Source organism: Zosterops lateralis, assembly GCF_965231275.1.
Source record: "Zosterops lateralis genome assembly, chromosome: 28".
In the NCBI taxonomy this organism is placed as follows: domain Eukaryota; kingdom Metazoa; phylum Chordata; class Aves; order Passeriformes; family Zosteropidae; genus Zosterops; species Zosterops lateralis.
The window spans coordinates 4,610,391-4,636,434 of record NC_139788.1 but is presented as its reverse complement, the minus strand read 5'-3'; the positions used below and the strand labels follow the sequence as shown (position 1 = coordinate 4,636,434).

General features: G+C 57.0%; 1 protein-coding gene across 1 annotated transcript; it reads right to left on the bottom strand.

Annotated features, from left to right (window-relative positions):
- Positions 1 to 84: 84 nt before the first annotated feature.
- On the bottom strand, positions 85 to 26,044 carry SLC9A1 (solute carrier family 9 member A1; the record flags this gene model as incomplete). The annotated part of the gene is made up of 12 exons (XM_083879275.1): positions 85 to 2,038; positions 2,708 to 2,780; positions 3,077 to 3,178; positions 3,600 to 3,714; positions 3,844 to 4,017; positions 4,462 to 4,532; positions 4,894 to 4,983; positions 5,201 to 5,403; positions 5,868 to 6,085; positions 6,559 to 6,809; positions 8,255 to 8,715; positions 25,717 to 26,044. The coding sequence occupies 12 exons, from the start codon at positions 26,042 to 26,044 to the stop codon at positions 1,716 to 1,718; spliced, it is 2,409 nt and encodes an 802-aa protein (XP_083735401.1). The 3' UTR covers positions 85 to 1,715.

Sequence of the window (26,044 nt, the reverse complement as noted above, 5' to 3'; positions counted from 1 at the left end):
GGCTGCCCCGGGACATCCCCGGCCCTGCAGGGGGAGTCCTGCTGAGCTGGAAGGTGGATCCTGGGGGATTTTCGGGTTGTGGTGCAGCTCCAGGGAAGGAATTGGGAGCCCGGGCTCTGCTGAGCCTCTGTCTTTGCCAAAGCTGGGAATGGCTTAAAATGTCCCCCTGGGATGGGGCTCCCTCGGTCCCTGAGCCACGGCAGGAGGGTGAGAGGCAAACTCTCCATCCCAGCAATGGGGACAAAATGTCACAATCACCTTGTTCCTCTGGGACAGCCGGGACCGTGTGGCAGCACTAGGAGTCCGAGCAGCTGGAAAAACCCCCACTAAAAATTAACATTAATTTATTAGAATATTTATGATAAAAACCAAGAATCTCTTTACATGTGGGTTTGGTTTGGTTGTTTTTTTTTTTTCCTTTTTATACAAGAGAATTTCCATTGCTTTTTTTTTTTTCCTCCTGGAAACAGAGCAGGGCAGCAGGCAGGCGCAGGCAGACGTGGGCGCTCGCCCCGGTGACGGAGCCCCGCGGACGCCGGACCTGGGGGTCCCAGCGGGATGTGGAGCGGGGAGATGTGGGACAGGTGCCCACCAAGGCAGCGGGGCAGAGCGTGGCAAGGCACGGCACAGGGAGGGGACAGCGGCCGGGGTCCCCGGGGAGGGGTGGGTGAGCACCCCGTGGTACCCATGGCAAAGGTGGCACACGGCAGGAGCTGGTGGGGGACAAGGTGGCAGATACAGGACGCCGCTGAGCCCGGGGAGGGCTGCAAGTCACCAAAACACCCAGTGATCCCTCCCGAGCTTTGGGGAAAGACGGGTCCTTCCAGGACCCCCGGCACCCACAGTGGTCCCTTGCTGCCAACCTTCCGGATCCAACGTGTCCTCACACTAGGGGAGCTGGCACTTGCTCTCCCCCAGCTCCTCTGGTTGCAGGGGGACAAATAACCCCCCCTGGCACACCCCGGGCCCCGTCTTTGGTTAAGGAGCAGCCGTTGCCGCGCTGGCACAGGGCGAGGGGCCGAGGCTGGCGGAGGGGACAGGGACAGCAGTTCCAGGAGGGATGGAGAGGCTGCTCAAAGCGAGGGGGGCCCCAGCTCCCCCCTGCATGGCTCTAAAATATTTGTTTGAAAAGACCTGGCATGAAATGTGAGGCCAGGAGGGAGGATCCCAGGCACAGCCCGTCCCGTGGGGAAGTTGCCAAGGTGAGGGAGCAGCAGCAGGAGCCCGAGGTGCCTGGGAGGGTGCAGGGGGAGTGTGTGTGTGCCAGCCCGGGTGACAGCTCCTGCTGTCCCATCTCTCCGCTCCGGAGCAAGGCCAGGGGGCAGTAAAGCACAGGTGGGGAGAGGGGAAGCTGTGCCATGGGCGAGTGACTGTGGACACCCCTGGTCAGAGCCGGCCGCAGGTCCTGAGTGGGTGGGCACCTCTGGGAGAGCCCCGCGGGGGCTGAGGCACCTGCAGATCCCAATCCCGGGCGGAAAACTGTCCATCACCCCCAGGCCACGCTGCCCAAGGAGCCTGAGGCATCCCAGGGCTCCTTCCCTGCTCATTGGGGCCAGCCCAGGGCTCGCTGGGCAGAGCTGTCCTGGCAATCCCAGTCCATCCAGGACAGTCTCCCCTTCCTGAACCCGGTGTGTAGTGACAAGAAACCAAAAAGGAGAGCAAAGAATGAACGAATGAAGAGAGAGAGAAACGATTTGGGGGCTTTGTGCCAGCAGCTACTGCCCCTTGGGGATGAAGGGCTCCCCCTCCTCAGGCTCCGGCCGCGGGCCGGGGTCGCTCAGGCACCGCAGCATCCGCTGGTTGCTGGGGCTGTCACTGGTCCCCGGGGTGAAAACGTCATCAGTCCCCGGGGAGGAAGGCTCCTTCACCCGCATCACCAGCCCCTCCTCATCCTCCTCGGGCGAGGGTGGGAGGCCACTGCAGCCCTTGGGCTCCTCGCTCATCAGGTCCACGGACTCGGGGGACTGCGGCGAGGCCGGGTCGATGGTGATGATGGGCAGGTTCTCCGAGTCCTCCTTGGGCTCGTAGGCCAGCGGGTCTGGGAGGCACAGAGGGGTCAGGCAGGGAGGGGGGGGGTCTCAGGGACCCCCGGTAACGCATCCCAGATGTTTGTTTGGGGCTGGGGTGCCTGGGCTGTCTCGCTGATCTCCAATTCAGCCGTGTAATTCCTTTTCCCGATTCCCACATCCCAGCTGGAGCTGCCGACAGCCCGGCTCCATTGGGAAGGGAGAAGCTGCCCTCTGCTGATGAACCGCCGGCTCCGCAGCCGCGACACACCCCGACACCCGACACCCTGTCCCCGGAGCGGGAGGGGACGCACAGGACAGAAGGAACCGAGGGCGTCAAAGCAAATGTGTGATGGACAAACTGGGAATCCAGTGCCAACAGGTCTTGGGGCTAAACTCTCCTGATCTCCGCCCCTGAGGAGGGCTGGGAGGGGCACGGACAGAGATGTGGCTGCGTGGATGGAGCAAGCTGAGCTCTGGAGACACCACCCAATCTGACTTCCCAGTGTGAATTGTGCTGGGAATCGAGGTGGGTGCTTCTGCTTGGAACAACAACCCCCTGGGGCTTGGCTGGATGGGTGTGGGATGGGGCTGGTCGGGGTTGGAGAGCCACAGGGAGCTGAGGAGGTGCAGGACAGCACAAGCTCCGAGTGCTCCGGGTGCCGGCAGTGCTGCTCCTGGGGCAGCTCCTTCCCACCTACCTGAGCCGATGCGAGCCCGGGACATGGTGGGCGAGTCCACCCTGTGCGCCGGCACCGTCAGGTAATTGTTCATCTGCAATGAAGCAGGGCATGGTCAGGTGGGGCCAGCAGGGCAGCTGGGGAAGGCAGGCAGAGAACTGGCCACAGGGATGAGCAGGGAGCAGCGGTGGCATGCAGAGGACATGGGCACAGATGTCCCCAGCCACGCTCCAGGGAATTCCTTGGAGCCTGGGGCAATCAGGGGACCCCCAAGACTTGGGGTCACTCTCTGTCATCCAAACCTCAGACCTTCCCTGTGCCTTCCCAGCCCCCCTGGCCCCCATCCTGCCCAGCCCTGGCAGCATCCCCACCCTGGTGTTGCCCCAGCACCTTCTGTTCCAGCTGCCGGGCCTTCTGCCTCCGCAGCAGCATCTGGTTCCAGGCCTCCTCGTAGGGGTCGGCCACCAGCGTGTGCCGGTTGTAGGATCGCAGCTGCAAAGAGATACCAAGAAAAGGAGATGGGTTAAAATCCCACACAGAAAGGGAAAGAAAGGTCACAGCCCCATTCTTCCTGGAGATGGATGAAAACAGCCACCAGTGGGCAGAGCAGGTCCAGGCAGGCTCGTGGCTCATCCCTCGTGTGCCACCACGGGGTTCCTCATCCTGACCCACCCTGGCCAAACAAGGGTTTAAAGGCTGGGCTCAGCCACTGACCAAATCAGCCTCCCCCTCAGACTATCCCAGCACCATCACAGGAGGAAAAGCGGCCTGAGGAAGAAGAGTCAGGCCAGGAGCATAAGGCACAGCAGGGACAGCAGGGGTGAAGGGCCCAGCTGAGGGCGTCTGCAGGGCAGTGTCCCTGCCACTCCCAGCAAGGCAAAGGGGAGACACACAGTGCCAGGGGACAGCTCACCCTCTGCCTGGTTTTCTGCAGGTTAGTGCGGAGGATTTTCCGGATCTCCTCCTCCTTGTCCTTGGACAGGGCTGGAATGACACGCTCCAAAGGCAGAGTCTGGGGGTTGATGTTCCTGCACGGACAGCCAGGATTCAGAGCCACACCAGGATGGCCACGCAGTAGCCAAGGGCTGCTTGCCCTGTGGTCACCAGCAGGGAGCACTCAGGGTGCTGTGGGAGGGTGCCCAGGGCAGGGAACTCACTGGATGGAGACAGTGGAGACGGCGGAGGGGATCTTGCCGATGCCCCCGCTCTCCACCAGCTCGATTGCCTGCTTCATCTCCATCTTGTGGTAGAAGGCGATGAGCTGGGGCTCCTTGGAGCGCTCCCCCGCGATCAGGCACTTCTTCACGTACTTCTTGTTGAAGCGGTTCAGCCTTCCCAGGAATGTGGGGGAGGAGGAGCAGCCATAGGTCAGCCCTGCCCTGCCTCAGTCCCCAGTCCCCAGTCCCCAGGACAGCACTGCTGGGTCAGTGCTGGGTCCACTTCAACCAGCATGGCTCAGGCCAAGCTTCCCTGAATCCCTCCCAAGCCAAGGTGTCTCCACAACACCCAGCACCTGCTGGTACCCACTAGGGATGGTCCTGAGCTCCTGCAGGGACTGGCCACAGGCAGCTCCCACCCTGCCAGAGACTTGCTGTGGGTGGTGTGGCCAAGGGGTGCAGCCCTGCAGCCCCACTTACTCCCAGTCCAGGGCCATAATTCCCCACAGCCAGTCTGCGTGTGGATATTAAAGCCCAGGGAAAAACCTGGCACAGAGCTGTGAAACCTTCAGGGTGGTGACCGAAACCCTTCCCTAGCCACCAAATCTCCCCACTCACTTGTCCTTCCAGTGGTGATGCCCGTAGTGACCACAGATATCCTCGATCCCTGTCAGAAGGTGATCCAGGAACTGGAAGAGATGGTCCAAGGCATGAACAGCTTGGAGGGCTCTTGCCCACCCTCTCCCTCCCCTGACAGCCACACTGACACATGGGGAGGGCACTCAGGGTGTGTAAAATCAGGGCTGTGGCTCCAGGATGGGCTTTGGGAGGGCAGGATGGACCCACACAACTGGGCTTGGCTCTACAGGCACTGGGGGGGTCTGGGTCAGAGCGGGCACTGGACGACACAGACAGGGGAGAGCCCTCGCTCTGCCCCCCTTACCTTGGGCACTGCTTTAGGGGCAGGTCCCAGTGACAGTGGTGGAGTGGCAGAAGCAGAGAGAGCAGAGGGCTAAGGCAGCGCGCGGGGCGGCCGGAGCAGCGCGTTACCTGCGTGTGGATCTCCTCGTTGATGGAGCGCTTCGTCTCCTGCTTCTTCTTCACAGCCAGCAGGTCCACCAAGGGCCGGATGGTCATGCCCTGGGGAGGGGGACAGGGGTTACATCTCTGCCACCACAGTGGTGGCAGTGGAATGGGCTCAGCAAAGCCAAACTGCTGCCGGTGTCACCATGCAGCGTTTTGGGGATGTGGGACAGTGAAAAGGTCAGGGCTGGAGGCTGGGCATGGACTCCTTGCTCTCCACAAGGGCATGAAGAGGCCCCTCTCCCTCTGAAAGTGCAGCCTGAGTGCCACCAACCTGCACGAAAACGGTGAAGAAGATGACTGTGATGATGGCAGTGAGGAACATGTCCCTCATGCTGAAGTGCTCGTAGTCCAGCAGGTACCCGAGGGAGAAGGCGATGGCTCCCCGCAGGCCCCCGTAGGCGATGATGAACTGGTCCTTCGGCGTCAGCTTCACGATTCGGAACTTGTTGATGAACCAGGTGAGGACAAGGACACCTGGGGGAGCAGCAGAGTCCTGTGTGTATGGTCAAGGATCCCCTCCAGTCCCAGAGAGCCCACCCTGCAGCCCCTCAGGGCCGTAGATGCAGGTGAAAGCTGTCTGCTCATCCCAACACCCCTGAGCAGCTTCCACCCCGTGTCTGGCACAACTACGGCCTCATCCCCATCTTCCCACAACACCAACCACAAATACAGTTTGGATGATGCCCACAGTGGAGCAGTGACACCTGGTCATCTCCAGCCTCCCCAGCAAGGCAAACTATCATAGTTCTGAGAGTTCACCATGACCCAGATGGCCACTCAAAGCCAGGCTGGACAGGGCTTGGAGCAACCTGGTATGGTGGAAGGTGTCCCTGCCCATGGCAGCTGGAACGAGATGGGCTTTAAGGTCCCTTCCAATCCAAAGCATGCCATGATTCTTTCACCACCCCCAGGACTTTGCCACCACACTGACACCTCACCCAACACTCTGGCGATGAGGCAGAAGAACAGCGTGCTGATGACGAAGGTCCAGTTCCAGTAGTGGTGACCAGCCACGGTGGAGACACCCAGGAAGATGAAGATGAGGGTCTCACTCACACTGCTCCACATCTTGAGGAAATACTTGATGGTGGTGTGGGACTTGTGGGAGATGTTGGCTTCCACATAAGGCCGCATGACCACGCCAGCAGCGATGAGCCTGGGAGTGAGGTCGGGGCCCTCAGCAGCCATGGGGACAGCCCCAAGCCCTGGCCCTGCAGCAGCATTTTGTGTTCTGACACCAAACTCCAGGGCAGGACAGGCCTTGTGAACCACCAACAAATATTCAAGGCCTCCAGATAGGGTAATACAAGGTTTCTCCCTCCCCTGGCAGGGCAGGAGTGAGCACTGGAGCACAAACCCGTGTCATCCTGAGTGCTCAGCAGGCCCTGCCTGCTCCTGTGTGCCTGGGAAAACGGGAACAGGCTGCCAGCACCCCAGGATCTGTGGGACAACTCCCAGGACTCAGCTCTCTCATGTCCCTCCTTGTTTACCCAGCCCAGACACACCACTGGGCCTCACTGGGCATGCACCGACCACACTGGGCCAGCCAGGACTGTGGTTACACCCCAGTAAATCCCCCCCAGGGGTCCTGGGGACAGGAGGGCAGCTCCTCCCCCATCCCAAACTCACGCCATGATCCCAGAGAGGTGGAAGAGCTCGGCAGACAGGTAGGCCATGTAGCTGTAGAGGAACACGAAGAGGGGCTCGATGACGCGGATGCGGGAGGTGAAGCGGGACGTGAAGGCGGCGATCACCCCGTAGATGACGCCCACCAGGACCCCGCCCAGGGACACCACGAAGAAGCTGAGGAAGCCAAGGATGATGTCGAGGATGGTCACCTGCTCGAAGTTGGCAAACTCCTCAAAGAGGTGGTAGAGGACCTGGCAAGGAGAAAAGAGAGCAGGGTTCAAACTGTCCCTCTGGTAAGGGACAGCCTCACCTCAGAGGAGACCTGCACAGGGATCTCCCTTGGGTGGGTGGCACAGCTGAGCTGAGCTGTGTCTGTGCTTGGTGACCCTGAGCAGGCTCCTGTGCTTGACCAAGGCTCACACCAACACCAGCTGCTGGTGCTTTGCTGTGCCAGACACAGAGCCAGGGGGACTGGCTCCATGTCCTCTGTGCCCACAGGGACACGGTGCCACCGAAGATGTGTCTGGGACAGCTCTGCTCTCCAGCTGTCCCCGGAGGCCTTTTGTCACCAGCCAGAAGTCGTTCTGTTTTCCTAACAAGCAGGTCAGGACAGATACAGACTGGGGGACCTCTGACAGATGAAAAGCCACCATCTGCCCTGCACAACCCATGAGAAGAGCCCAAACCCATGAGGCAGCTTCTGTAGCTGAGGGAAACCTGAGGGAAAGACTCTGGGCTGTGTTGCCTTCTCCCACCCCCAGACACTGCAGAGATGTTAAAGCACATGTCAGGATTTAGGGCATCCTGCAGGAATAGCAGCACTTGCAGGCAGGGAGAGGGCGAGGTGCCAGCTCCTGCCTGCCGGGGCCAGGCCCTGTGTGGGACAGGCAAAAGCCTTCCCCAGGGATGAGAGTGGGACACAGACCCTGTAGGCACTCCTCTGCTGAAAAATGGAGGAGAAGTGCCTGGGAAAAGCCTCGTGGTGGGACGGAGTGTTCTTTGTCACCAGGAACCTTGTCAGCAGGGGCTGAGCAGCCAGCTCCGAAATGGACAGCTGGGATATGGGAAAGGAGCCAGGAAAAAGCAGTGGGTTAGAAGTCAATTTAGAGGTCAGCTCTGCAGAGAGGAGAAGGCCACGCTGACAGCCAAGCCAGCACCTGCACAGTGATGTCCTTTGGAAAGGGAGCAGGCCTGGCTCCACCTCCCAAAGGTCCCTGCAAAGCTGCTGCTTGTAGTGGGGCTGAGAGCTGAGCCAGGTGGGATGCCAGCCTGGCTTCAGACCCTCCAGTTCTCCCTTTTGCCATGGCTGATGTCCTGCCCTTCTACCTCCTGGGAGCTGGAGGACAGCAGGGGTGACCATGTGAAAGGAGACACACAGAGCAGCAGCTACACAGCAGCACTGCCTGACCCAGCATCAGCCCCTCACGCTTCCCCTGGCAGAACAGGCACAGGCACAACAGCATCTCCAGCCAGGAGAGCACATTCCCAGAGCCCACGGCACCAAGAGGCTGACCAGGCACGTGCCCTCAGCCTTCCCAACCCACCAAAGTGAAACACTTCACTCAACCCACCTCTGCGGTGTTTTGGCCCTGCTTCAAAGCTGTTTGTCATTCCTGACCTGGCCCTGCCAGCTGCCACCCCCCTGGGACGCTCCTGCACCAAACCACACCCCGTTCCCCAGGCCAAGGACACTCACGACAGTGACGGCGTCGTTGAGCAGGGACTCCCCGAAGACCAGGATGTGCAGCAGCTCGTTGATGTGGATCTCCTCGAAGACGGCCAGCACGGCCACCGGGTCCACGGCCGAGATGATGCTGCCGAAGAGCAGGTTGGCCAGCAGGCCGATGTGGTTGAGGCCGGGCCCGCCCAGCTGGCACACGGCGTACATCAGCCCCCCCAGGAAAAAGGCATTCCACAGCGTCCCCACCACGGCGAAGATGAGGATGGTGCCCAGGTTCTCGGTGAACGGGCGCAGAGGCAGGAAGTAGCCGGCGTCCAGGATGATGGGGGGCAGCAGGAAGAGGAAGAAGATGTCGGATTTGAGGATAGGGGGCTTTTCGCCCACCCCTTTGATAAGCCCCCCGACGAGAAGGCCCACCACAATGAGCAGGCAGCTCTCGGGAACGATGTTGGATACCGACGGGATCACGTGGAAACCTGGAGAGGAGAGAGGAAAACACAGGTTGGCTGCAGGAATGGAGGATGCTGTCTGCAGGGGAACACCCCTGCCAGAGTCAGGGACCAGTTCCCAGCCCTCCCTGCACTCCTTGTGATCTGTCACTCCTGGTGTAGCTCAGTTTCCCCTCCTGCCCTGCTCTGTCAAGTGGAAACTGCAGCCTAACCAGACCCTGGTCCTGTTGGTCTCAGGCCAGAACCCTGGGAGTCCCAGCAGCAGGTGACAGCCACCTGTGGGACACCGCAGGGTCTCTCTGTGGCCCCCAGCCCTGCAGCATCAGGCAGTTCTCTGCATAGGAGCTGTCAATGGCTCCAGCTCTTCCCACTGCAGCACTGACCCCGAGCACACACAGGCAGGGGCATTTCCCTCCTGTCACACAGCAGCCTGCCCACCCAGTGCCAGGCACAGTGCCCATCCCTGGGCACCCCTGACACAGGGCACAGCGAGGGGAGCTGCTGCTTGGTGCATTTCAGGATGTAACTCTCCTTCCTGGAGATTTACATGGCTGGTGGCAGCAGGGACAGGATGCATCCTTGGGGTGCCAGGTAACAGGGAACACATTTCCCCCTTTCTCAATCACAGCACAACTCCAAATGCAGGTCTCTGAGCCAGCCATGACCCGCTGGGATGACATTCCCACCAAACATCCCCGGCCGGGCATCTGCCAGCACACCAACACCCACAGAAGGGTTTTGGGCTCCCTGGATCTTCTCCCAGGCTTTATAATTATTATTTTGAAGTGAGGCATATTTGTTCCTTGGCAAGGGAAGCAGTTTAAAATAAGGAACCCTGCCTTGGCATGCCGTGTTCCTCCGTTCCTTCCGGCCATGCCATCTGCAGCAATTCCACAACAGATTCAATCCCCTCCAGAAGGAGCCAGATCCCCCTGAGCCCGCAGGGGCCACATCTGTGCCATGGCTCATCCCCCCACTACCTGAACACAGCACAAATCCAGCTCTCCCAAGGGAAAGAGTCTTCCACAGTCCCTCCCCAAGGACTGGCAGCCCCCAGCAGGTCCTTATGGGGGAGGATTAGCCCCCAAATTCCACCCGAGCTGCAGGCACAGGCTCCAGCAGGGGTGAGCCCAGAGGATTCATCACACCCGAGGCTCCAGGAACCATTCCAGCTGCTCCAAAGGGTCCCTGGTGCTGGGGTGATGGTAGAAGGAGTCTGGTTCCTAAAGCAGTTGTAAGAGCCCCAGAAGCACCAATCCTGAGCAAACAGCTCGATGGCTTCGGCCACAGGCATGAGGGGAGGAGATGGGGACATCCAAACATCCCCAATGTGGCCCCAAAACCTAGACACCTGCATTCAGGGACTTCCCAGCCCTGATTTACTCCCATGGGATCTTTCTTCTTCCTCGCATCCCCTGGAGCCCACACAAGCTCTGAGCACCCCAGGGCAGCCCTGGCACGGAGCTCCCTGTGGGAGGGGAGGTGATAATCCCTTTTCCAGCACAGCTCATGCAAACACCAGGAACCACCGACCCTTCCAGCACACCGGGCAATTTCTGGCTGGAATAAGGCTTAAAGCCACACAAGCAGTGAGAAGCCAATAGCAGATCAGTTTTTGCTTGCTAAGTATGTTCAATCATGAATAAAACACAAACACTGACAATTAAGCATCCCTCACTTCTTCCCCACAGGCCCCAGGATTCCATTAAACTGGAACATTCGTGTGCTGATGGGAATCCAATGGTTTACAGCCTTTTTGCAAGGCCCTAAAAATACACTTACACGGGCTGCATTTTAATTATGCCTTTGATTTCACTGAATCTCAGCCATTTTTTGCTCCCTACTTGCTCCGCTCAGTATTTTTAGAGCATTCCAGAACTCACTGGTACCAATCTGTTGGTGGGATCCTGCTCCGAGTGCTGAGCCAGCATCCCACTGTGGGATGGGGGTGACTGGTGGGAAGGAATGCCCTCACTGTGGGGATGAGGCCAGGCAAGGGGGAACTGCTTTGATCCCAGCCCTGTGCCTGAACTTCCCCCCTGGAAGATGAGGAAGGCTGTGGCAGGATGCTGGGAGATGAGGATTCCCAGCCACGGGCACATCCAGAGGCAGAAGAAAGGGGAATAAGCCTTGATAATGGCCTTAAAGATGATGATGATGATAATAATAATGTGACCCCTGATCCCTAAACCCCCAGCACAGGGCACAGACAGTCACCCAGGCTTCCTCTTTTGGAAAACAAACTCCATAGGAGCAGTTCCCTCTCACCAGCACCAAACAATGACTCAATCATTAAGCAGGGCTAGGAGCTTTCCCAGCCCAGAGGATTCTGTTCTGAAAGGAGGTGGTAGATGAAGGGCCAGTCTGGGCCAGGGGGTGGTGGAGCCCCCCGGGTGATGCTCCCTGCAGCCCTGGGGAGCCTGGGCTGGGCTGCAGAGGGGGTGCGGAGCTGGGGAAGCCCTGGGAGGCCTGGGAAGGAGGCAGGAGAGGGAGCAGGCATGCTCAGAAGGGCTGCCCTTCTGAAGGACACTGCAGAGAGCAGGGCTGGAGGAGACACACGTGTCTGACAGCACCGGGGCCCCTCCAAAGGCCCCTTTAACCCTTTAGGACACCAGGCTGGCAGGGGCTGGGTGGGCCCTCGGGAGGGGCAGCAGCAGTCCCGGGGTGAGGGATGCAGGCAGGTGTGGATATCCTGTGGCCTCCCCACTTTCCCGTGTGACACAGGCTCCACCAAGAGTCCCCACACGTTGACACTTTGCTGGCTGAACCCCAAAATCTCGGATGTGTCACCAGCCCTGGGGACAAGTGATCCATAAAGCCGTGACTCAGCACCATCCCCTTCTTTCTCCCGTTGAAGAAGCAGCAGGGAGGGAAGGGAAAGAGGGCTGGGCTGGGCTCCAGGGTCTGCAGAGCTCCAGGTCCCTGGGATTTGGCTTTCCTATGCTGTGTTTTGGGCAGGTAGAAGGTCGAGGATGAGGGTAAGACCCCGGCAGGGTTAAAGCCCTGTGAGGATGGCGATGCAGTGACAGAACATTTTGCAACTGGCTCCCAGGGGAAATCCATCCCAGTCCTCCAGAGTTTGGCTGCAGCTTCTTTCCATTTGTCATTTGCCCTCAGAAAAACCCACACTGGATTTCTCTCTTCCCTGGCCTGATCAGCAGCTGCCCAAGGATCAGCCAGGCTCTGCTGACCGCTGGTGGCCTCCAGCAGAGCCACCGGGGGATGTGGGCATGTCTCAGTCCTGCTGTGCCTCTCCCTTGGAAAATGGAGCTGGATCCAGCAGCTCTCTGCAAAGACAGGGAACAAGGAGAACGGAGAGAGCTGCACCAGATGTAACGGGGAAACCTCGAGGGAAGGGGATGAAAATTGAACTTGCTCAAAAGGAATTAAAGAGCTGGTGATTTACACCTATAAATAGAGCGAGGCCACGGCTGGCTCGTGTCACCCTGCCAGGAGAGGGGGTAAAACGACTGTACTTAAATTACATTCACTGCCTCTCCCAAGCTCCAACGTCACCATGTGCCCTGAAATTCCAGCCTCACCGAGCTCCAACCTGGCTTATTCCCACAGCCATCCCACTAGGAGGGCACATGTGGGGCCATGACGCACTTTGGGCTTTGCCAAAAAGGTTTTTCTGTATCACCAGGGAGCAGGCAGGGTTTTAATGCAGGTCCAGGTCACCCCAGTGGCCCCCTGCAGCTCTTTTTGGGTTGGTTGCAGCTTGGGTTGATTTGGGCAATCTTTTACGCACCCAGTGGCTTCAATGTCCAGAACGGAAAAGCGTTGATTTTCCACCCCAAAATGCCATTTCCTGGTGAGAAGCTGACTTCTTGTTTTTTGCGTTAAGGCACAGGTACAGAAAGTGCTTCTAAGCAAAACAATTTCCTCCAGAACAAACCAAATGTTTCATTCAAGCCTCATTATTTTGTTGTCACTAATTACAAAGCAAAGCCAAGAACCAGGAAGGTAATTAATTTATGCTGCTTTTTGTGAGTCACTGAGTGAATGCAGATCCCACACGAGGGCCACAGAGCCACCCTCCAAACCTTGCTGTTGGCACAGTGTGCAAAGCCAGCACAGGGAGAAGGGAAAAGCAAAACATCCAGCCCTGATCTTGGGGTCACTCCTACATCCCAAACTCGGGTGGACAGGGGATGTAACCAGGCTGGTGCTCAGGACTGGGTTAAAAACCATCAGCATCCAGCACTGCCCCACAGTCTCCAGGCATTTTCAGGAGTCAGGATCAACTTTGTCCGTGTGGGATGGGCTGAAGCCCTGGGCTGGTGCTCCCAGGGTCTGCCTGCTCAAGGTGCCCAGCACAGCCTGGCTGTGACCCTGACCAGCTGGATTACACACAACACCCCCAAAGCCATGTCAATAGCCATTAGGACCCCTTGCCAGATGAGGAAGGGTCTGTTTTATTTTCCCTTGGTGTGACATTATCAACCCTGTGCCTACAGACTTTGCTCACCCAGTTCAGCCCCACCCCACAGCCGCCCAACTGCCCCTGGTTTTACCCCTCTTTCCCACCTAATGCAAACAACTCAGGGCAAACAGAAGGAGTGTCTGTGATAGGAGCCCGAAGGCTGCCTGGTACAGCCCCAGCTCCCCCAGTGCCCCGGATCCAGCCGCAATGCCTGAGGCGAGGCAGGTGTGTGGGAAGGTGACCCTGCTGGACCCTGCCTGCTTTTCAGAAGATAAGAACAGGTTTGATAGGATCGGGCCAGCCCTTGGGTGACTCAAATCCTGAAAGCCACAGGACAAAAAGCAGACACTGCCAGGTACCAGCCTTGCTGCAGCTCAGCCAAGCAGCCACAAGCCATAACTCGGCTGCACACAGGAAGACTGGTGAGAAATGGCTTGAGTCGAGCCCTCAAGGCACAGCCACATCAGCCAAAGCAGGAGGCCTGGCTAGTGCAGCACCTGCCCTTCCTCCCTGAGAAACAACAGCTGCTCCCCTGCATCACTGTGTGAGGAGGGGCTGGCGGGCAGGTGCAGCAGGGCTGTGATGTCTGACAGCTTCACTGTCCTCCCGCAGCAGCAGTTCCCAGGAAATTCCCACTGGCAGGCCCTGAATAAATCCTCTGATGGAAGGGGAGACAAGTGCAGACACCTCATCTGAGGCAGCTGGAGGGAGCAGCAGTGTACTTGCCTTTCCCAAATCTCACAATTCCCTGGGGACCTCTGGGAGCAAAGCCCACACTCCAGGGCAGGATAAACACAGAATAAGCTGCAACCAGAGCCTTTCTCCTCAGAAGGATGCTGAGAGCTTCCCATGCTCCATGCACAGAGGGCATGGATGCCAGGGCTCCAGCAGGAGCAATGCTGCTATGGCTCTCTGCAAGGTCAAGGTGCCAAGGACAGTTCAGAGATGGCCTGGGGGACAAGCCTGGGCTGCTCTGTGCATGGAGCCTGTTGGAGAGCAGCTATTCAGAGCCATTTCATGCACTGTGGCTGCTAATGGTGATAATGGCATGGGGTCTGGTGTGCTGTCAAAGCAGCTCTTGGCAGAGGGCATGGAGGGGAGAGTGAGCAGGGGAGGGGGTTCAGCTCCTTCCCACCCAGCAGCAGCCACTGGCATGCCACAGCTGGGAACAGAGGACAAGCAGCTGAGCCCTGGCATAGGCAGCAACAGCAGGGCAAGGGCAAAGCTTCTTCTGGCAACTGAGTGCAAGGACCAAGCCTCTTCTGGTCCCTCAGTGCCTGCAGTAACATCATGCAGGAATGTGCCTCTAACCCCATGGCAGGCACTGCCACGCTCCAGAGGGGTGCAGGGAGTGCCCAACTGCAAACCCTGGTGATGCAGCCCCCTCCCAGCCACAGGCACCTGCAGAGAAATACCCAAGGAGGACGATGATGATGGCACTACCAGGGTATCTCCATGTTGCCCTACCCATGCAGAGCTGGAGATGCAGAAAGGTCCCAAAAAAGCTGGGCAGCCTGGGGAGCATGACCAAGGGTGTCACTGCATCCTGCAGCAGCTGAGCCAGGAGCCGCATGCAGATGAGCCCAGCTCCCCACCTGCCCCAACACCCTCCAGGAGCAACACACTTCCCCGGAAAGGCAAATCCCATTTCCCTCCCCCAAGGCACTCCTGGAAGGGTGCAGGGGAGGCTGTGTGTGAGTGCTGCAGGTGTGCTGGGGCCCCGTGGCAGCACTGCAGTGCTGCAGGGAGGGAGAGGACGCAGCGATCCCGGCTCTGAATCATCCGCAGGCACCCTGGATTTCAGCCTGCCAGGATGGGCGGCCCCCCTGCCAGAACTGAGCTGTGTACACTCAGAACTGAGCTGTTTACACAGGGAATTAACGATAACACGGACATCTCCTCCCTGGGCCCGATCCAGGCTCTCCACCCACTCTTCCCTTCAGCACAGGGATGGGTTTGCTTCTCCTACTCCTTGGTTTGCTTCTCTCCCATCCAAAGGGGCTGCGTCCCTCTCTGTCCAAACACCGTGGGACAGCTCAGAATAGCCTGGTGAGCCTTTGTGTGATCCAACACTCGGCATTCCCTGCAGAGCAGAGCCTGCTGAGCCTACAGCCAAAGAGCATCAGCCATTCCTCCCAGTTAAACCTCATTGCCCCGACCCTGGGAAGATGTGGAGCAGCAGGGAGGAGAAGGTGCCCACACACAACCACAACGTGCCCTGAGAACAATCCACGGACAGACGTCTCTAGCAGAAACACTTGAACACATTTTTCTTTGAGAGCAGCAAGAGCACGTACCCTGGTTTTATCTTGAAGCACTCACAAGAAATTAACAGATCAATTGGGAGTCTTTTACAGAGCTGGTATTAATTTCCTCCCAGCTGTAAAGAGGAAATGAGAGACAAAAGACATTAAATGGACTTGCCCAAGTCCCCAAGTGAATGGTGTGAGAACCCAGCAGCTCCCAATTTCCAGTCCCGTGTTTAGATAACGCTTCTCCTTCACACCAGAAGGGAAGCCAAGGACACTCTGCAAGAAAAGCACATATTAAGAAAGACCTAATTGCCATTAAAGACTGAGAGACCCTTGGACTGTCACCCCATGGCTGCAGCATTCCAAGTAGGCAGGAGATCACAGAACCAATGAGCAGCGATGGCCTGGGAGGCTTCAAGGCTTGGTGCCACCACATCTTGAAAAATCCTCTTCCAGGCCCAGCTGTGCACAGCTGTGCATGGAGCAGTTCTCCTCCATGTCTCTCCAGGTCCAGAGCTGCCCCATGACAAGAGGCCAAAGCCACCCTTCCCCGCAGAGCTTTGGGAGAGCAGTGAAGGGTTTGGTGCTGCCATCAGCGGTGACTGCGGGTGCCGGGGTAACCCCAATCCCTGCTGACTGCATTCCTCTAACGGGCATGTTCCAGAGCCGCTCCCAAACCACAGCTGCCATCACCAAACCTGTTCAGAGCCTCGGGGCAGGCTCCACACAGCCTTTCTAGGGCGGGACCCTGAGTCTTTACCAACCCGTGGCATTCACCCAGCAGGAGTCAGGCAAGGAGGCACATGGGGACAAACTGCCACCCAGAGTTTCTGCTGTTCCTGTTTCAAGACTCATTCTGACTTTTCTCCACCAGCTCTGGATGAGTGCAGCTCATGGCCAGGCCTGCAAGGCTGGAATTCTCATGGCACAGCTCATTTACCCTGGAAAACAGAGTTTTATACAGGGCAACAGCATCCTCATCCAGGTTTATATCCTTCAAAACAGTGACAGCAGCTGGACTTGTGCATTTTGAGGAGGTTTAAGGTCTAGAAAAACTTCTTTAGCTCCGGGGAAAGGGACAAGGAGCTAAACATAACTCACTCTCCCCAGCCATAACTCACTCTTCCCAGATTCCTTCAGCTGCTACGAGGCACTGGATGCCACGAATAGCTGGGTTAGGAGGGGTCAGAGCCAGGGGATTTCTGGAATAGAATCCTCCCAGTTAACATCTGCGTGGTGCAAAGGGAACCTTCACACTGTTGGATGCAGATGGATGCTCTGGAGCAGAAGGGACTCAAGGTGATGCAGACAGACAGTGTCTTATTTGGACACCCAAAATAAGGCTCCAGTTGCTCTCCCAGCTCCTCACCCTCAACCACAGGACACAGCATTTAATTCCCAGTGCCTGCTGACCCTGGAAGCCTTGGGGAGAGTTAAACCTGAGCCAGCCTGAGGTGACCACAGACAAATTCCCCAGGCAGAACGATGCCAACCGCCCTTCCCAGGAAGGGCAGATTTCCTACCGGGAACACGGGCAGGAAAGACAAACAAAAGCTTTTCAGGAAATAACCTGTTGGTCCCCACTTGGACAGCAGGGAGGAGGTAATTGCAATTAGCACTGATTACCCAGACAAAGTGACACCGCTCTCAGCACACGCCAGCAGCGTCCGGAGCCAGCACAAGCACCCGGCCCCCGTCACCTCCTCCCCAGCACACACGGACACCATTCCCAGCCGGGATGCTTCTCACACCCAGCCGAGCTCCTGGGAGCAGCTGCTCTCCCCACACGCAGCAGCTGAGACAGGAGAGGAGCTGTTCCTTGCAAACTCACCCCCAGGGACTGAGGCTGCTGTGGGAAAAGTGTTCCCAAGGGAAACTGAGGGACTAACAGGGCTGGAAACACCAGCTCTTCTCTTTAAAGGCCTGCATGCACTTCGGTCTGTGCCCCTGGCGTGTCTGCTGTTCAATCTCCAGCAGTGGGGTGGGAAGCTGCCTTCTCTCCAAATCCATCATTAAGATTTAGCGTGTCGTGACTCCAAAACGCAGAATAATTCCAGGCACTGGAAATAAACTGCTGCCACGGGGTGTCTGCTCTGCAAATATGTGCCTTGCACAAGAGAGGGGAATTATTTCCCTAGCAGCACCCCCTCTTAAGTGGGATTTAAGTGCTGTCCCTGGAGGTCGATTGTATTGCAACTTTCTGGAGACAAAGATCTCAGATGCTGAGATGTTTGTGAGTCACTCCTGGGAAACTCAAGAAAATGCATGTTCTCTTCTGACTAAAGAAGCACTGTGCATTCTTCAACCTTCCACCCAAAACACCACCCCAACTTCAAATGAGCCTTAGTCGGGCCCTTCTTATGCAGGCAGGTTCTGGGAATGAACCCTGAGACATGGGGTGATGTAACACCAGATTTTTGCACCACCAGAGGTGACACACCACCAGATTCATTCTCACTGCTCCACTCCAAGCAAGGATCAGCCTTGGATCTTGCCTTTTCCTACAAACAGGCAGCAACGAGTGTGTGCACGCCTGTCTGCTGAGCTTTTAATTTGGTTTCTTCCTTCCCAAGCAGAAACATGCGAGTCCTGCTGCCCCAGGAAGGAGCCAAAGAACAGAACTTGACAAGATTTAACACACAACTGCGAGACATGGTAAAACCAGAGTGGTCAGATATCCAACACCACGGAGAATAGATAGTGGTATCTCAGTGGAGTGGGAGGATCAACCACCAACACTTGGTTCAACTCAAGCCACTCCCTGCTGCTCCCTTGGAAGATGTCTGGCCCTAATCTCAAAGCACTGAGGTTTTCATCAAACCTACACTGGCAGTTTTGAGCCCCAATGGGTGAGAAAAATCTGCTGCTGACTCAGGCAGCCCAGGGAAGATGGGAGGGATGAGGTGTAACCCAGCTCCAGCTCTACCCAGCAAGGCTGTGTTTCCACAGAGTATTCCGTGTGGATTTAGGATTTTATTTGAACGAATTAGGCCTTGGGGACCCAAAGCAGAAGAAAAAAAAATAAATAAAAGAAACCAAATGTTTACAAGGCAGCTGCAGTAATTCATCCCCAGTATTGCTCTTCCTCTGTTGGTGCCCATAGCTCCAGTGATGGGACCAAGCCCTGCATGACCAACAGGCTCAGAGCCCCCGTCACCTCTGCACCTACAGCCAAAGCCAGGGCTTGCAGGAGGGAAAAGGGGAAGGATTATGCTAAACAAATATTTATTTGCAAGCCTAACAAACCTCTGGTTTATACAGGTGCTACAGAGATTATCTGTGTCTCTCCTGCACAAGAGAGGCTGCAGTCCCTCTGTGCCACAGGATTATTGTCACCCCAAGAATGACCCTCTGCCCTCCACCAGCACTTGGTTTTCCCTTCTCTCATGTATAATTCTCAAACCCCAAAGGAGATTATTTAGCTACATTAATTGCAGACAAAAGACTTGTCCTCCACCCCACTAATTCCCAAGGGAACTCCAGCACCTCTGGGTATTGTGGACAAGCTGTGGTTGGGTGATTGGAAATTTGGAAGAAAGGATGTGAACCAAACACATCCTGCTGTTACCCCACAAACTACCACAGCTCACCTGGAGGTCTCAGGGGAGGAACAGCTCCATGGCATCTCCCTGAAAGCCAGGCCAGCACCAATCTGGGCTCTGGCTGCCACAGGACTTGCAACACCCACATCCCAAATTCCACCCGCAGCCTGTGTGGGAAGCCAGCCCATCCCTGACCCCAGCTACAGTTCTCCAAGCCTTTGTTGATAAATGGGATGAAACAAAAGCTTTGGTTCCTGAGGGCCTTGAGGTCCAGAAGCTGCCACAGGCAACAGGGTCCCTGCAGGGAGCAAAGCCATGGCTGCAATGGAGTGTAATCCTGCCTTAATGGACATCAGGGCTCACCAGGGAGGAATGGCTGTGATTACAGACCTGTTCTGCTTTTCCCACTCCATCACCATCCCGTATTTCACAGCAGGAACCTTTCACTCTTCCAGCCATAATTAAACTAATGGTTTTCTCAGATCCATGGAGGGAACAGTTTGGATGGTTTTTAGCTCAGACACCAGCAATGGGCAGATCAGAGAGGAAAAAATAAATGCTGTGGCTGTTTTTTTCTGAGATGGCAAAGCAGGCGAAAAGGGAGCCAGAGCATGTGTTTGGATCATCCCCCAATAAGGAAGTGGGAATGCAACAAGTCTGCATTGGAAGAGACTGTTTAAATTCATTGTCACGACAATTTACACTTCTATGGCACCAGCTGCAGCAGTACTTCAGAATCCTTTCCCAACAGTCATTCACCAAGACCCAGCTCCCCTGGAACAGCTCCCTCAGACAAGTGGGGACACTGAGGTGATGTCAGAGCTCTCACCACCACAGTCCCTGCAGTCAACACATGATAAGCCAGGTTGTAAGACAAATATTCCTGCCAAGAATAAGACAAACATTTCCCATCGGTTCAGTGAGGGAACCCCCATCAGCCAGCCCCAGGAGCCAGCAGGAACAGCCCTTTCCACCAGCCCAGCTCTGCCAATGGCCATCCCAGCACAGCCATCCTGGTGCCCAGAGAAGCCACCCTGGGGTGGCAGAAGGGCCACAGAGACAACCCCAGCACACTGGTCCCGATCAGACACACGTATGCCCAACACCGGCAAAGCACTTCTGGGAATGTTTCCTTGCTGTCCCATTCTCCCCCTCACAGGTGGCACTGGCAGAGGTGTCCCCACGCCAGTGGCTTTGCTCTGGGGTGTTTCTGCTGTGTCTGGTCTCAAGATCCAGTTGTTCCATCCAGTGCCATCACCACATCAGGTTTCCCACCCTGCTTATCAACCCTTGCCCAAAGGAATCCTCAAGTTCCTCAACTCACAGGGCTCTGTAAGACCTCAGGGTGGCCCCTCCAAAAGCCACTAGATTTCAGGGCCAGGATGTGAGGTGATAAAAACATTTGAAAGCACTCAAGTGTTTTAGCACCCAAGAGTTTTAGCACTCAAATCTCACAGCCAGCCAGCAGCCACCAGCTTCTACAAACGTTTCTCTGGCAATTTTCAAGTTGTCTTTTCTCCTCCAGGCGCAGGAGCCACCCCCACCCTGAGCCTCTGTGCGGCTCCACAACCTGCACCCACCATGTTCTGCCCTTCTTCTCCCAGCTGCTATCACCAGCTCACAGGCTACCAGGGCTTCTTTAATCTTGCTCCTCCCCAGGCACAGCAGTGCTGGGGACCATTGGTGCTCTCCAAAGGAGTGTCACCGAGCCCCGGCGCCGTGCTGGCACAGCGGGCTGAGATGTGACACCAAACCTGCCCAAGGCACCAGCGTGTCCCCACATAACCCACCCAGCCCAGCTCTGGGCTCTGTCTGCTCGCTGAGCACAGACTCTGTGCCCTGCTCATTTTACACCAGCCCAACAAGCACACAGAGGGGACACAGCGGGGAACAGTTCCACGAGTACCAGGCTGGCGCTGGCAGCCGCCACTCGGTCTGGAGGTGCAGGGAACCCCCCCAGACACAACAGAGCTGCCAGAGGGGAAGAGAAGACAGAGCAGTGACTCAGTGCCTGCAACAGGCTCCAACCCCAGCGTCTGGTGCACAGCAAGTGAAGGAGCTCAGGTCTGAAGCACTGCCTTGTGGGGACCCTCCAGCACTGTCACGGGCATGGACACTCAGGAATTATGTCCCCACACCCTGGGTCTGGCTGAGCTGGAGCTCATCTGCCCCACAGCAGCCCTCAGAGTGCAGAGCCTCCATCGTGGCTGGAAGGGCCTTGATAACACCCTGTGCTTTGGCTGGTGCTGAGCAGCACTCGCAGCATCAAAGCTGCCCCCAACATTCACCCCTCACCAGGAGCTGGGGGTGGGCAGGAAGGTGAGATGGGAAGGGACTCTGCTGGGACTGTCCCAAATTGGCCAAAGGGATATTCCACATCACATAAAACCAAAGAGTAAAGAGGAAGAGAGGGTGGGCAGCTCTAATTACGACATTTGCTTTCCGGAGCAGCCACTACGCTCCTGAAGGTACTTCCCAGGAAGTGGCTGGACATCATCTGCTGATGGGAAGTAGAGAATAAATCTTTTGTTTCCCTTTGTTTTCGCACATGACCTTTGCTTTTGCATTATTAAACTGCCTTTGTCTTGATCCATGAGGTTTTTTTCCATCCTAGTTTCTCCTGCAGAGAAGGGAAGTGATAGAGCAGCTTGGTGGGCACCAGGAGTCACAGAATCATGGAATGGTTTGGGTGGGAAGGGACCTTAAAGCCCATCCAGTGCCACACCCCACCCCAGGCAGGGACACCTTTCACTATCCCAGGGTGCTCCAAGCCCCATCCAACCTGGCCTTGGACACTTCCAGGGAAGGGGCAGCCACAGCTTCTCTGGGAACCCTGTGCTGGGGCTGCACCACCTTCTGAGTAAGTTATTTCCTTCTTATATCTAATCTAAACCTGCCTTCATAAAACCACCTCCCTTTGTCCTGTCACTACAGGCCCTGGTATGAAGCCTCTCTCCATCTGGGGGAGATGGGAAGAAGGAAAGCCACCATACAACTTTCAAACCTTGTGCTCAAGACATAAATTTTAGGTTACTTTCTAGCCAAGGCGAACCCACCGCACCCTGAGATTTCCTTCAGCTGTGGTGGAATGGCCAGGATGCTCCAGGGAGGCTGAGAAGCCATTTGGTGTAGACAGACAATAGGACATGCCTCAGTGGAAGGTGGCTAATGGAATGTGACTCTGCTTTCTGGCTTTAGAAGGAAGGGCCAGCATGGGCTCTGGAGACACAGGCAACCCCAGCTCCTCTCCAAGGTGGGTAAGAGCTGGTGCTCACCACAAAGCTTTGCCTGCTGGGCCCCAGCACAGCCAGCAAAGGCACTGCTGACCACAATCTGTTGTTTGCATTCCTGACTCACTCCTTCCCTTTCCCTTGAATCGAGGAAGTACTTACAGTTAAACTTGAATTTCCCTAAACGTCTCTGGGAGCCATGTGAGCTGAAAGGTCAATCCACAGAGTGAGGAAACCAGGTTGTCCTGCTGGGAAACTCCTCAGCTTCCCAACCACTACCTGGGCATAGTGTGAAGGAACCCTTACAACATCCCTGCAAAGCCTTGGAGAAGGCACAGAGAGCTCCTGACTGGGATGTTCTGTGAAAGTCTGACCTTCTGCAACAACACAACAGGTTGAGATAATGTCTACTTGTAACTTGCAGCTGCAAAGGTTTCTCCTGGCAAAGCCAGACATGATCTGCACACGGCTGTAGCTGCCCCTCGCTCCCTCTTCCCCTACACAGCCTTAAAATACCATGTGAGTATTGAGTAAAGCAGCCAGCACCAGCTTCCCCTTCTTCACTGGGATTAACAAAGCAGGAACAGTCCATGCCTGCAGGACATGCTGGGAGACACATCCCTCTGTGCCCTGTCAGGTGAGGAATCCTCCAGAAAACTTCTCTGAGGCAGCAAGAAGGAAAGGGCTTCTTCCTTCTACAGCCAGAAGGAAAGGGCTCAACTCACACCTTTGGTTCCCCAAACAAACTCACAGTGAGAGCTGCTGGAGAAAGGACAAATCCCCTGGATGGGACAGCAGGAGGATGCATTTAAGTCTGAAGAGCTGTCTAAAGCATCAAGAGCAACAGGGGGAAGCTGAGCAACAGGACAAGGTCAGGTTGCATCTCCTGGCCTGGAGCAGAGCCCTGTGAGCACTTCTGAGCTCCTCACCCTGAACTACCCCGGAGGATGACACCCTGAAGTGACTCATAGGGTTGAGACTCAGTTTTGTAGCAATCTGTGGCTCAATCACCAGCTTCAGCCCAGCAAAGAGGCCTGTGGAGCTGGGGAAGGGCAGTCAGGAGGTGCAGAGCTGCCATGCACAGCCCACATCGCAGGAATTCCTCTTCTTGGAAAAAGATGGTATTGGTGCCCTCAGAATTTTGCAGGATCACCCTGATGCATCAATAAATGCACACTGACAGGGTGGGGAGAAAGAGGAAGCACTGCAAACTCCTGTTCTATTTATTGCCCCCTTCCCCTGTTCCTGGAAATAGGATGCTGCAAACCCTGTCCAGTTTAGGGGGCGTGGAGCTGTGTGAGCCTCATCCTGCCATTCCAGGCTGTACTGCCAGCAATGCCCAGTTGTGTAAATGCTATCCTTGGGTGGAAAAAAAGTATTTTGCTGCTGCTGAACAACACTCTGTGATCCAGGGTAGGATAAACAAGTCTGGGATATGGACATGGAGCAGTGAGATGTTTTTTCCAGCTCACGAGCAGAGGGAGCTGTACCAGCAACTTGGGAACTACCTGCCAAGGCAGCATGAACAAGAAACACAAAACCCTGGAAAGGAGGCCAAAGGAAAAGGGTGTCCCAGGACCGCCCTGCTGTCAAGGCCCTGTCAGAGTAGTAGGTAAGCTAAGGTGTGGATTTTGGCACAATCAGCATCCCTGGAGCTCTGCAGAGCACCTTGCCACCTCCAAAGACCTTCGCCAAACTCGCAGGGCAGCCTCTACTAAAATACAGCCCTTAAAACACGCAGTCTTGCATAATATTTGTCAGCACCAAAGACCTGACAGCCGGCAGACAACTTTTCCTGCAGCACGACCGAGCCCTGACTCCAGGCAAGGGTGGCAGGAGCAGCTCCCCACGGCAGCAGTGACGGAGAGCTCTGTGGTGTGCCTGTCCCCCAGCACGGCCCTGCACCCCTGGAGCTGCTCCCCGCTGTCCCCGCTGTCCCCTCGGGCGTTTTCCAGCACGGGTTTCCCCCTGTGAGCCCCGGCAGGGCCGCAGGCCATTGGCCCCTCCTTTCTCCAGCAGCTTCCGCACAGATACTCCTGATTTCATCACTCCTCGCTCCCGAGCAGGGCTGAAGGCGCAGTGGAGCCCTGCGAAAGGAGACCTGCGCTCCCCAGGGAGAGGCACCTTCCAGCTAAACGTGCCCGAGGTCGTTTTGGGCAGCGCCAGGGAGGCACAAACCCCATGGTTCCCACCAGGTTCCACCCTGTCCTGTCTCCCAGACAAGCCTCCGGGTCTGAAGTGTTCTCACTCCTCCGCCGGCACGTAAATAAAACACTCAGGAGGGGTTGTGGAAATGGGGCTTCACCTGCCTACGCACGCTCACAGCGGCCTGAGAAGGGGATGGGATATTTTTAGAAGTAGCTGGGCAGGAAGGAACTGAGCTCCTGGGGGTCTCTCAGACCCTTCCAGACCAAGACAGAGCACAATTTACAAGAGGAACCAGCTTTAAGCTCCCAAAGCAAGATTTCCCTCAGCAAGCTGGAGCACCCCATAAGTGAGTTTTATAACACCACTGACGGGAATTGAGGAGCAAAATGAAGGAGTGCAGAGCTCCCATCCCTCCTCACCCATTCCAAGGCAAACATTTCACCTGTCCCCCTGGCTTTGTCACCAGGGGTGGGACCAGGGCCAGCTCAACCTCTGCACTGCCGGCAGCTGGGGACAGCCCAGCAGGGAGCGGTTACATCACGTCACAGGTCTGGGGTAATTCGGCCGCTATTGATCCAGCTGCAGAAGTTTGGAAAACACTTTGTCAACAACCCCCGCCCCGGCAGAGTGATGCTTTCCCGGAGCGGTGACTTTGGCAGCCCTGACGCCGTTCTCTTTAATGCGGGAATCTCCGGACGCTTTGCAGCAGAGGCAAACCCAGCCCGGTTTGCCGCGGAGGGGGAGGAAGGGGAGGCCGAAGCACCGGGAGGTTTTTGAGTGACTTCTCCAAGGTTACAAAAAGCATCTGTGGTTTGGAGAGGAAGTGAGCAAACTGGATGCTTCCTCCCTGAGTGTCAAAGGGAGGAAAGCAAACCTGGTCCAAGCAGGGGTCAGGAGCATCTCCAGGCCCGCTCCAGGCACGGAGATGAGAGGTCTGTGCGAGTGCAGGGACCGGGATGCCGCTGTCCGCCAGGCCCAGGACAGAGACCCAAGGTCGTGAGGCGAGCAGAGCCCACCCCGGCCTGGGAGCTTTGCAGAAGATGTGCAGGAGATTTTGCCCTGGGATGTTCGGGGTGGTCCCACCCTGGAATGTTCAGGGGTCTCTCCCTAGGATGCTCGACAGGCTCCCTCCTTGGGCTGTTCACAGGAGTCACTCCTTGGGATGACGGGGGGTGTCTGTCCCATCCGGCCGGGGGGTCCCGCCCCGGGATGCCCAGGGGGTCCCGCCCCGGGATGCTCGGCCGGTCCCTCACGGGGTGGACACTCCCGAGGGTCACTCCCGGTGATGCTTGGGGGTGTCTGTCCCATTTTTCCCGGGGGATCCCGGGGATCCCGCTCTTCGCCGCCCCGGGGGTCCCTCCTTCTCCAGGCCACCGGGGCCCTCCCCAGGCCCCTTCCCACAGACTCCCCCCGCCACGCCGCCCACCTACCCAGCTTCATGAGGCAGGCCAGCAGGATCCACAGGGAGATCTCGAAGGGGATGCGGACGTGCGTGTAGTCGATGCCGATGACCGGGAAGGCTTTGCGGGGCTTGGCGTGCCCCTCTCCCGAGCCGTTGGCCGGCTGCTCCTTGAGCGGGTGGATCTCCTCGGGGGCGGCGGGGGGCGCGGAGGTGAAGCCCGGCACGCTGTCGCCGGGCACGGGCACGGGCTGGCCCTCGGAGGTGAGCATGGGGTTGGCCTGCAGGACCTGGCCGGGCAGCAGCGGCCCCAGCAGCAGCAGCGCCCAGGGCAGGGCGCGCAGGGCCGCGGCGCCCAT